An 11,459-nucleotide genomic window follows, 5' to 3' on the forward strand; every position below is an offset into this window, starting at 1 on the left:
GAAAGGGGGTGGTGTAGGAGGGGAACATCAAAGACAACACAATCACCGATGCCAGACTTCTGGCAGGACGAATGTAAGGGACCGAAGAAGCTTACATGCCAGACTAACAAAAGAGGACACAATCAGGACAAAAGGTTAAGGGGAAAGCATTTTGGAGAGGCGGAGGAGTACAACACTTCGCTGCAACAACAACAGCAACAACAACGACGACGACGACAACAACAACAACAAGACGAACAACAACATCACCAACAACAACAACAACAACAACAACAACAACGACAGCCGCCAAACAATCACCAACAACAGAGAAATGTGAAACTGTGACATGAAAATACCCAACCAACCTCTTCTACTTCATTGCACGCCGTAGGGCGTAGACGGGAGAGAGGACTGACAAGAATAGTAACAGAAAAGAACATCTCCACGTAGTCCCAAGACTTGAGGGTCCGCAAGTGACCATTTTCCCTGTCCCGCGTCCCGGGGGGCCAGTTTTCTGGATCGGTAGTGATTGATTTCCAGTAGACAGTAGCTGCCACTGTGGTGGCAAGAATTAGTCTCCTTTACCCTCTCCGCCATCCGCTAGGTAAAAAGATTCCGCCTTCTTCTTTTTGCTTCTCTAAACACAGAGACTTGCAGAAGTGACGTCACTCTATCTTACTTTTTCCCTCCTTGCTCGTTTGTTGTATTGGATGGCTGGAACATGTTATTAGTCCCTTTAACATGATGTTTGTGCAGATGAACTAAGGGTTGTCTCCTTTGATTTGAGAGAGTTTGGGGGTGGGGGTAGATGTGGAAAAAAACAAGAATGGGGATATATATGTGTATGGCTACACGTACGTGCGTTTCAGATATTTCGTTTGTGCTTGTGTGCATATGTGTGACACACACACTGTCGGGAGAGTTTGATAACAACTAACGTATATGTAGTTTAATTCTTTGTATGGCTGCATGTGTGTGTGTGTGTGTGTGTGTGTGTGTGTGGCTGCATGTGTGTGTGTGTGTGTGTGTGTGTGGCTGCATGTGTGTGTGTGTGTGTGTGTGGCTGCATGCGTTTGTGTGTGTGTGTGTGTGTGTGTGTGTGTGTGTGTGTGGCTGCATGTGTGTGTGTGTGTGTGTGTGTGCGTGTGTGTGTGTGTGTGTGTGTGCGTGTGTGTGTGTGTGTGTGGCTGCATGTGTGTGTGTGTGTGTGTGTGTGTGTGTGTGTGTGTGTGTGTGCATGTGTGTGTGTGTGTGTGTGTGTGTGTGTGGCTGCATGTGTGTGTGTGTGTGTGTGTGTGCGTGTGTGTGTGTAAAGAGAGAAAGAAAGAGAGTATTGCTTTTAGCACCTGTCCACTATTTCACAAAACGTTCTACAAACAGCATTCTCTTTTGTACTTTTTATTTACAAAGTTTGCTGGTACAAATATCACAGAAAATAAAATATCATAGTGAAAGTCACCTGAAAAAACCCCAATCAAGAACAATGCTTGGAGTTGGACGGATCTGGTAAAATAGTTTTGACAAACATTTTAAAATAATTTGCAAAAGGTTTAGTGTTTTTTCTCAACCTGATTTATCTTTGGTTTTTAAACAAAGCCAACCAGGCACTGTCTTTAGATTGAAAATGGTTGAAAGCATAAACACAGAAAAGCCATCAGAAGAACTAAACTCAAGAAGCAACATTTACAGCACTTTATCACATTCGAAAGTTCACATGTGTACATTTCATACCACGAAGTGCAGTTTACTCTGTTCCTACATGCGTGTATCCTTTCAACTTGTACCTCTTCCAGTGTATTCATGCCAGTAAAACGCACCCACCCACACCAACTTCCCCCCTATTTATGCCCCTATAAATGTGTGTCAAATGAGCCGGTACATAGTGGTATGTACAGTACCACTTATGTTGCAAAGCACAGTTCTCTGTTTTTACCAGCCTTCTGCAAGAACAGATGAATAAAAAGAAAAGTTGTTCACATTAACTTATGAAATCTGTTAGAACTTCCCTTCCCTTCCACTTCCATACCAACCCCCATACCCTAAAGCCCACTTAATCCCACCTGCTCCATGCACCCTTTCCCTTTGTTTTCCCACCCCCCACAATACTGGTTTTCTGCAAGCATTGCACAGACTGACCGAGAAGAAACAATGTCCACGAGCATGAGGATGAGTAAGAGCGTATGAACATGACGGTGGGATTCACGGCAAGGTCAAGATCCCGATCGGCGATGCTGATGACGGCCAGGTTGAGATGAAGATTTATGAGAGCTGAGGGCATTCTGGGCTGAGGAAGTTTCGAGGCATCACAAATCCTTCTTGTTTGTCTCTGCGAACATATTCAACAATGTAAAGTCTTAGTTTTCCTTTCTTGGAGAAAAGTAACCATTTCAAATGGTCAAAACAGCTATTTGGGTCAATCACAGAAATCAAGGCAAATGTCACATTCTTTTCTTTTACATTTTTTATTTTGTGTGTGCTTAGAATACATCATTCACACACATCTAAATTAGCTTGACACGCTCTGTCATTTTGCTTTGGTTTGTACAATTTAATCCCTCGATCTGACTTTGCTTCTGGATCTTGAGAAAATCAAAGAAATCTTCTTTTTTTTTTCTCAAGTTTCAATAACATCATGTTTGCTGTTTTTCTCATGTATATGTTCTCCTCTCTGTAAAACAAGGTACAGACTTGAATATTTCTTTCTTTTTTGAAACTACCAAAAACTCTACTTAAATAAACTGACAACATAAATGTTGACACGCCTCAATAGGCGACTTGCCCTATCAGCCAGCGCCGCGAAGCCACGCGAAAAATCTGCAATACCTTGCATGGCCTTGCGAGATCTGCCAAAAAATGCGGGCATGTTTTGATAGCTCTGTGAGAGATAGCGTTTCAGTTCAGACACTTCGCCTTGAAAATGGTGAATTTGCACTGTGCAGCAGTTGGCTGCAGCAATGATAGCCGCAAGAATAATCCTAAAGTTCGTTCAAAGTACCCAAGCATGGCCCGTACACAAGCCAGAGAACACTTGTGAAGCGATGGCTGAATTCTCTTCGACGTCAAAATTACGTGCCATCCCGAGGCCGTTGTCTGTTCAATAACTTTATCAGCTTCGGTTTCTTGTATCCTGGATATTGTATTTTTCTTTCTTTGATGTAATTTTGCAACTTTGGTACTTGCAATCGCACGAAAATTCCCACTCGCGGTAGCCATTTACTTTAGATCAGTAACTGTAAATAGCGTATGTATAGAAGGAACGATAACTTTTGAGAGCAAAAAAAAGACCGCACGGAAGTGAATCTTCCTTCCAGACCTGTTTACCCTAAACCCGAGGCAAGAGTACTTTTCCAAAAAGTTGAGTGTATTTTTCAAAAAGATGGTGTACTTTGCAAGCAAAGCCACATGGGCTAGGGAAAATGTACGCGTGGGTGCAAACGTGTTTGTGTAAGAATAGCATGTCTTGTGAACACCTTCAGAATTTAACTCCTTCCAATACAACAGGGATAAAACAATTTTATTTACCTGTCAGTTTATAGCATTATAACCAGTGTCTTCCAAACAGATTGATAATGAAAAGATGAAGTTCGTGAAATAACATCTGCGGTTGACAGTGGCAAGTTCATTTTTACAATCATCTCAGAAAACATTGCTTCAGCACGGACTACAGCCTTTTCTTCTGGCAGGATTTGCTTTGCGGGAATGAACTTCATAATTCCTTGGCAGCTTTCAGCGGATTTCTTTGCAGCAACCTTGTCCGGGTGAGTTTTGGAAATGCCGCAGTGTCGTTCGATGTCATATTTCCCAGCATGGGCAACGGAGAAATCTGATTTACAATACTTGCAGTGTGCATGACTTTTTCCCATAGTAGACTCCACAATTCCTGGCTCTTTCTTATATTTCTCCAAGAAAATCTGCTGCTTCTGCTGTTTAGACTTGGTACAGTCATCCGAAACTGACACATTTTACCGCTTCTTTTTGCCACGATTGTCCAGACGATCGCACGTGCCAACAACTGAACAAGGTTTCCACAGCTGAAGACTCGCTGTCATGGTTATCTCCCTTCGACCGAAACCGGTATCAGTTGTACCATCCCGTAATCAGCACACCAACACCGGAAAACGTATTCTAGACTTTTTCTTATGCGTAGTTTGTGCGTGTGTCGCGTATTTGCGTACCGATAATAATTTGGCGTACAAAATACGCCCAAATCGTACTGGTAAACAGGTCTGTCCTTCTCTTTCGCACAGAAGAGCTAATCAAGCGGGGCTATTGTGCAAGTTGGCTATGTACACATCTATGAGCAAACTTACACATCATACTGTAGGTGGTTGAAGACATCATTGATTTGCTGCTGAGAGATTTCCCCATCAATCTTGGCCAGGTACTGGTAGAGGTCTTTGAAGAGTGGGAACCGAACTCGTGCAGGCCCCCCTTCAGGGTCCGCTGTCAGGATCTCGCATATCACCTTCATAGCGTCTGTGATGTTCTGTCATGTACATACAACAGAAAATTAATAATAAATGGAGGTTATATGCAATGCAGTATTTCAAATTTAAGAGACTGTTAATTCATGATATTCACAAGCCATGCTCATTAGCAGACACTATATCTGATTTGCTCCAAAAATACATGAACAAGGGTTAGGATGAATAATCTTGATGCATATTCACACGTTACAGGAGAAATACAGCTTGCAGCTTCACCCGTTACGCTGAAACCGGATTTTAAAGGAAAGGAGGCCAGTAAGTAATGGCAAGCAAAGCAAGCCCGCACACACACTCTCACACACACACAGACACTCACACACACACACACACACACACACACACAATCACAAACATACACACACACACAAACGCATAACACACACACACACACACACAAACGCACAATCACAAACATACACACACCTGGAGCTCTACACACTGTACTCACATCTCCTAAGGCTGATGCTGCCAAAGCGAAGAATCTGTTCCACTCCACCTGCCCACTGAAGCTGCCCACGCGCACAAGGTCATCAAACTGCTCCTTGGGCAACGCCAGGTCTAGCCACTTCTCTTCGATCAAGTTCAAACCCACAGTCTTCTTGGGGCCCAGCTGAAATAGAAAATTGATAATGCCATACTTAACTGATCTATTTTGTGAGTGTTTGAAATAAGGCAAAGGTGAGATAAATATATTGTACCGATAGTAAAGTTTTCACTGTCATGGTACAGTAGATACTGCTTAGTATCAATGCTGCTTTAAGATCACATACCATTTAATTTCAGAGATTTTATTGTTACTTACTTTCTTTTACGTTTCCACAGTAACAGTAACAAGGTAATACAGTACGGTCATTATTATTTTATACTTGTTAATCTAATGGTTTTACATGTATGGAACCTAGGCTGCCAGAATGTTTAATGATGCTGAATAACTACAGAATAAAAACATAAAAATAAATAAAATGTAAGTAGTTAATTAAACATTTTATTTGACCCAACATGAAACATTCACAAGTACGTAGAAGTTATGGTCTTTGGGGTGAACAGACATACAAATAATTACATTGTATGAGATTAAAAAAAAAATAAAGTGTTTTTTCTGAGTATGCAGTGGTCAACCTCAAGGTGGCTGAAGGCAAAAGGAATGACTAAAGCTGTTCAAAATAAATACATCCATGGTTCTAAGTACTCATAGATATAAACCATCTTTCTCCGCCTTCAAACCTGCATGCCTATTTTTGCATGTATTTTGACATTTAGTCAAGTTTTGACTAAATGTTTTAACGTAGAGGGGGAATCGAGACGAGGGTGTGGTGTATGTGTGTGTGTGTCTGTCTGTCTGTCTGTGCGTGTGTGTGTGTAGAGCGATTCAGACTAAACTACTGGACCAATCTTTATGAAATTTTACATGAGAGTTCCTGGGAATGATATCCCCGGACGTTTTTTTCTTTTTTCGAAAAATGTCTTTGATGACGTCATATCCGGCTTTTTGTAAAAGTTGAGGCGGCACTGTCACACCCTCATTTTTCAATCAAATTGATTGAAATTTTGGCGAAGCAATCTTCGACGAAGGCCGGACTTCGGTATTGCATTTCAGCTTGGTGGTTTAAAAATTAATTGATGACTTTGGTCATTAAAAATCTGAACATTTAAAAAAAATATTTTTTTTTATAAAACGATCCAAAATTACGTTCATCTTATTCTTTATCATGTTCTGATTCCAAAAACATATAAATATGTTATATTTGGATTAAAAACAAGCTCTGAAAATTAAAAATATAAAAGTTATGATCAAAATTAAATTTCCGAAATCGATTTAAAAACAATTTCATCTTATTCCTTGTCGGTTCCTGATTCCAAAAACATATAGATATGATATGTTTGGATTAAAAACACGCTCAGAAACTTAAAACGAAGAGAGGTACAGTAAAGCGTGCTATGAAGCACAGCGCAACCGCTACCGCGCCAAACAGGCTCGTCACTTTCACTGCCTTTTGCACTAGCGGCGGACTATGTTCAGTTTCATTCTGTGAGTTCCACAGCTTGACTAAATGTAGTAATTTCGCCTTACGCAACTTGTTTCTTATTGTCAGTGTCTTAGCTGTATGCCTGCACCTTCATGAAGCATGAAATGATACACAATAAAAGACAATGTACAAAACAAAGGGACAGACCCCACAGGTCAGGTAACTCATCTCTAAACTCTGATATTAATTGGGCGAATTGGACTTCACAAAGTCTACTTCACGAAGGTCGCTGCACGAAGCTTTGTCCCTGAATTTTTCGTAAAAACACATCGCAAAGCCATTGCGAAGTAAAGTTAGGGCTCAAATATGAAGGCCTTATAACAGCGACATATTGGTGAGAATGTCTGACCTGTTTGTTGAGGACCTTGAGAAGACCAGGAGTCAGCCCGGTGTCTGTTTTCTGTGTGGCCACTGGCATCTCCAGCCTCTCCTTCACTGGTGGCATTTCACCCTTTGCCATTGCACGGAAGTAGCTGTTAGGAGAGAGAACAAGAGTTACTGAATGGATATCAAATTGATAATCAAAGCATTCCTCCTCTGGGACCAACTAAGAAATACCTACAGGCATACGCTACACACTGATTGATATATATATATGATACACACATGTGCACATGCGCGCATGTCACACAATAACAAGCAGTGTACGTGTTAAACTTACTTTTTTAACCTCTTCACTGCCAGAAAATATGTGTATACAAAGCATAACCTTTATTCACCTGTATTAACAACTAACAGTGTGTCCTTGTGTTGTTGTTTGTTGTTGGGTTTTTTTTTTCTATAAAGAAAATGGTTTGATGCATGTGAAGCGCAGTTAACACAGGACATCAGCTAACGTACTACAGACAGCATAGGGGGTAAAACATATTTTGTAAGTAGATTGTCATGCCATGCTTAGTGTCCGAGTATGAAATTCAGTGAAAAAATGTTTGAGTATACATGTCAAGAGACACAGAGAGAACTGTTGCATTTGCGACAACAGGGCAGCTATTCTGGTATCTGTACAATTACGGGGACCTCTCTTTAAACTTTAATATCCATTTTTACTTACGCTGCAGACCAGGCAAGAACATCTTTTGGTTGTGTACGGATGGCAGCTTTTGTGAACTGCTTCAGAATATCCATCAACTCTGGAGGAATGTTGATCTGCTGAGAGCAGTAGTAGGGCTCATCAGGATTGGTAGGCATGATGATAGTTCTGAAACAGACAAGGGCAGATTAGCAGCTGCATGTTAACAATTGTTCCGTTCAAACATTTTGTGTTTGTAATACACAAATAGCAGTTTGCACAGCACAGCCTCCTAATCATTGAAGAGCACACATGCATCATTGATGCATCGTTCAGTAACAGATAATAACCCTTGATGCGGAAGTCATTCCAATCTTGCCCGAAAGGAAATGTGAGAAAAAGAAAATTAGAATGGTGAGGTTCATGTTCATCTGCTTTGATGACGACCCTATACCTTTACCATTTTGGACTTACACTACAGTATTAGGGAAACATTGATTTTAAATAATTTAAAAGCTAACCCTAAATTAAGTAGAAGTGCAATGCCAAGGCACTGCATACCCCCAGACGCATACCCCCAGACACGCGCGCACACACACACACACATACACACACTAACAGTAACACTAACACATGTGCCCAAAATGCACACACACACACACACCGCGCGAGAGAAAAAGAATGCAGGGAGGCATGACGCCATGATGCATTAAATGACGTCAAAGCCTTTTACGTCATTTTCTTACGCGATCTTTATCCATAGACTTAGAAACTACGGAATTTCTACCCGGCCAAAGCTGCCTTGGGTGGTGTTTGCTAAAAAAAATGGGGGCGCCCATGTCACCCACCGTATTTTAGTTAGTATGTTCCCAATTTTTGGTGAACTTCCATCTCCAACTGTAGCCCCTGATCGGGCACAACGAATCCTTCTTTATCATGTATTATCGACATGAAAATTTCTCAAGTCGATTACAGTATAGCGTTCGTGGGATACCTCCAGCTTCGCTGGGATAAAGATGATATCCATCATACTGATGTCACAATTCACACAATGGATAAAAACCAGCAGACAAAACGGAAGCATAAGCAGCATGTATACTGTCTAACATCTTACTAGCAAACCTGGTCACTAGCTGTTTTGGGTCAAATTAACACACACAAAAACAGTAACAACGATACTTTCTCTTTTGCCCTAAAACCCCTGAACTGACTAACAAACATGTCCATTCAAGTAAAGAGTCGGAGCACTTGAATCAGAAAACCCCAGTGCACACAACTGAGTTTTGTTTACTGGAGAATGTTTGGAATCTTGAGCAGGCACACAGTAGACATAAAACTAATCTTTGCTTTCATTGTAATATAATTACTCAGGTGTTACAAAACACACACAAGGAAAGTATAAAGCACATGTGGGAATAACCCTTTAAACAACTGACACTGTTGCACTTCTTGTTATTGAACTGCACTCTGCAGTTCCAAAGTTGGGTTTCTTCTAACAAACATTCTAGTTCGAACATTGAGTGGTGGCTATAATCATGTTCTGCTTTTTGAAGTTAAATAAAGTAAGAAGATTCTTGACAAAGTGTAGTACCAGATAATGATATGCACGAACAGCTGACTTGCAGCAGCCAGACTGAGTAGTTGACTGACTCAACGTTCTGACATTTTGAGGTGCAGGTCAGGATGAATCAGGCATCGACAAATTACAAGCACAGTTCCCACAACAACTACGAGTACAACATGAAGTATAATCATATGATCAACCTACATTCTGAATTATGTCCTCCGTTGACAAGAAAAGTAGTCAAATCACGGCAAACAAGGACAGACTCTGCTCCTTCTGCTGTTACCGATGGTTGTTGGTAGCAACGACTGCGCAGTCGCAGGAAGTGGACTAAAGCATTTCCGGCTAATCATGGCTGTTTAGAAATAGTAAGGTTTTGTTCTTTTTCTTTTGTTAACTTTGTTCCTTTGTAGGAGAGATGAGTCTCTGACATCCTAAGCAACTGTTCTCATCAATTTTAAGCACTTTGTCTGTGAAAATATTCTTTAGTTTCACAGCAAGTTGTGAAAATTACCTCCCTTATAATGACGTCATTCTACTGTTGTCGTCTGCTATCAAGGCTGCAGACGAAAATAAATGGTATACGGATAGTATGAGATAGAATCAACGAAGGAAAGCAGCCCAGCCTCGAAACAAAAGTAGGTTCTGTTATTATCATTCCTGTCTAATGAGTATGATGCCTATTATTGGTGTAAAGCGTTTGAAAACATGCAGTTATATTTCTTCTTCTCATCAGTTTCACGTTAAAACTCACGGCTTGCGTACATATGAAAGTGTGATGGGCATGATGATGTATACACTTGAAAATGCACACTGTAACATGAAGTAGAAGTGATGATTTGTCGATATATAATTGCACAGAATATTCATTGAAAAGTTGCCTTTTTTGGTCCTTTTTACAAAAAAAATTTAATATTGTAATTTGTACACATCCCGACTGAAAAAAACACCTGACTGTAGCCTAACCGTGTATCTGTGAGTGTGAGTGGCGGCCGCACAAATGACTTTCCGACTTTCATCCCTATTGGTTCTTCTGACATTTACTGATTAAGTTGGTTTTCTGCGTCATCTTACTTTTTCTTACATTTTAAACCCATTCAGTCAAGAAATTGCCCAATGCGACCAGAACCAACCGGCTATTTTTATTTAGTGTGTGCTTTATTTTGTCATTTGGGTCTTCGTTTTTTTCTGCCAGTATTCTAAACATCACTACTCCCCAATCATTGCAGACAACAAATAACCAGAATGGCAACGTCACAAATGGTGCGCCCTGAAGAAAAGACTGGAACCGTGAGTACCCAGGCTCAAGTATATACTATGTCACCACATTCATTTCCCTCGTATTGTTGTGATCTATGAGCTCTCAATAACCTAAGGTTACATAAAGTAAGTGGTTGTGAGGCAGGTTGACTTCGATCACCCAGGCAACTTTTACACTTTCACTGATTCAACATTTTGTCTAATATTCGTTGATGTGTTTAGCTTAAAAAAGGTGAGTTAAATTAACCAGCATTTCTAGACAAGTCTTTTATTATCTACAAATTGTTTGCTTCGTTATTTTCTCCACATCTTTTAAAGTGAGAATCTTGAATAGATATATATATATATATATCAAAATACGGGAAAAGTATTTCTTATCGAGTTTGACTCGGGTTTTTTTTTCTTCCCCAGTGGGCATCAATGTTCCCAGTGGAACAAGTGACAGAACAGCAGTCTGCCTTGTTTGCCAAGAAACTTCTTGCAGTGGCCATTTCAAATATCACCTACCTCAGAGCTATTTTCCCCGAGAGGGCCTATGGTGACAGATGTCTTGGAGGTATTTCTTAAATTACACTTAGCCTCAGCAGTTTTAAAAAAGAGTTCCGTTTCCACAGACACACGCACGCACGCATGCACGCACCGCGCACTCACGCACGCACGCACGCATGCACGCACCGCGCACGCACGCACGCAGGTTAAAAATATAGACAACAAAAAAATATGATTTTAAACAACAATAACAAACGTTCCAACAACCTACCTTTCTTGTTTTTTGATTGTGGATATAAGCAACAAATATCTTTTAAGCATCTTAATTTTAACAATGAACTGGATATAAGCAACACATGTAATGTATGATGATTATTAAAGCACAAACACTGGTCTCAACTACATGCTCATCCGTATTAAGCTCAGCAACCTTTAGTTTATAAAACTGAAAAAAAACTATGGATGTGTCTTTTAAATATTACTATTTTCATTTATTTTGAAGACTTGAATCTGAAGATATTAAGAGATGATAGCTCGTACCCTGGAGCTTCCCAAGTCGTCAAATGGGTCAAAGGATGCTTCGATGCACTGGACAAGAAATACGTGGGAATTTTGTTCTCTCTCTCTCTCTCTCTCTCTCT

At 40.4% G+C, this 11,459-nt stretch overlaps 2 protein-coding genes across 5 annotated transcripts in view; one reads left to right on the top strand and one right to left on the bottom strand.

Annotated features, from left to right (window-relative positions):
- Nucleotides 1-1,364: 1,364 nt before the first annotated feature.
- On the bottom strand, nt 1,365-9,410 carry LOC138971460 (ropporin-1-like protein). Its single transcript, XM_070344193.1, has 6 exons — nt 9,274-9,410; nt 7,548-7,694; nt 6,846-6,969; nt 4,918-5,079; nt 4,293-4,468; nt 1,365-2,308 (listed from the first exon to the last, which is right to left on the bottom strand). The coding sequence occupies exons 2-6, from the start codon at nt 7,682-7,684 to the stop codon at nt 2,242-2,244; spliced, it is 666 nt and encodes a 221-aa protein (XP_070200294.1). The 5' UTR covers nt 7,685-7,694; nt 9,274-9,410; the 3' UTR covers nt 1,365-2,241.
- A 191-nt stretch (nt 9,411-9,601) lies between these two features.
- Nucleotides 9,602-11,459, top strand: part of LOC138971459 (HORMA domain-containing protein 1-like) — a 25,737-nt gene continuing 23,879 nt past the window's right edge. The window contains exons 1-4 of one of the 4 annotated variants that reach the window (XM_070344191.1): nt 9,602-9,707; nt 10,299-10,359; nt 10,741-10,885; nt 11,321-11,421. In XM_070344191.1, coding sequence (XP_070200292.1) covers nt 10,315-10,359; nt 10,741-10,885; nt 11,321-11,421 — 291 coding nt within the window. In that variant the 5' untranslated portion in view covers nt 9,602-9,707; nt 10,299-10,314. Of the gene's footprint in view, nt 9,708-10,264; nt 10,360-10,740; nt 10,886-11,320; nt 11,422-11,459 lie in introns of all 4 variants that reach the window. The other 3 variants (XM_070344189.1, XM_070344188.1, XM_070344190.1) reach the window with 3 other exon arrangements.

The sequence above is a fragment of the Littorina saxatilis genome, linkage group LG7, assembly GCF_037325665.1.
Source record: "Littorina saxatilis isolate snail1 linkage group LG7, US_GU_Lsax_2.0, whole genome shotgun sequence".
In the NCBI taxonomy this organism is placed as follows: domain Eukaryota; kingdom Metazoa; phylum Mollusca; class Gastropoda; order Littorinimorpha; family Littorinidae; genus Littorina; species Littorina saxatilis.

Excerpts from the sequence above, each read along its gene's own strand:
- LOC138971460 (XM_070344193.1), bottom strand. The coding sequence starts at position 7,684 with ATGCCTACCAATCCTGATGAGCCCTACTACTGCTCTCAGCAGATCAAC. Across the intron at positions 5,080-6,845 it reads TCAAGGTCCTCAACAAACAG|CTGGGCCCCAAGAAGACTGT; the intron begins GTCAGACATTCT and ends TTTCTATTTCAG. Across the intron at positions 2,309-4,292 it reads AACCACCTACAGTATGATGT|AGACAAACAAGAAGGATTTG; the intron begins GTAAGTTTGCTC and ends ATATGTTCGCAG.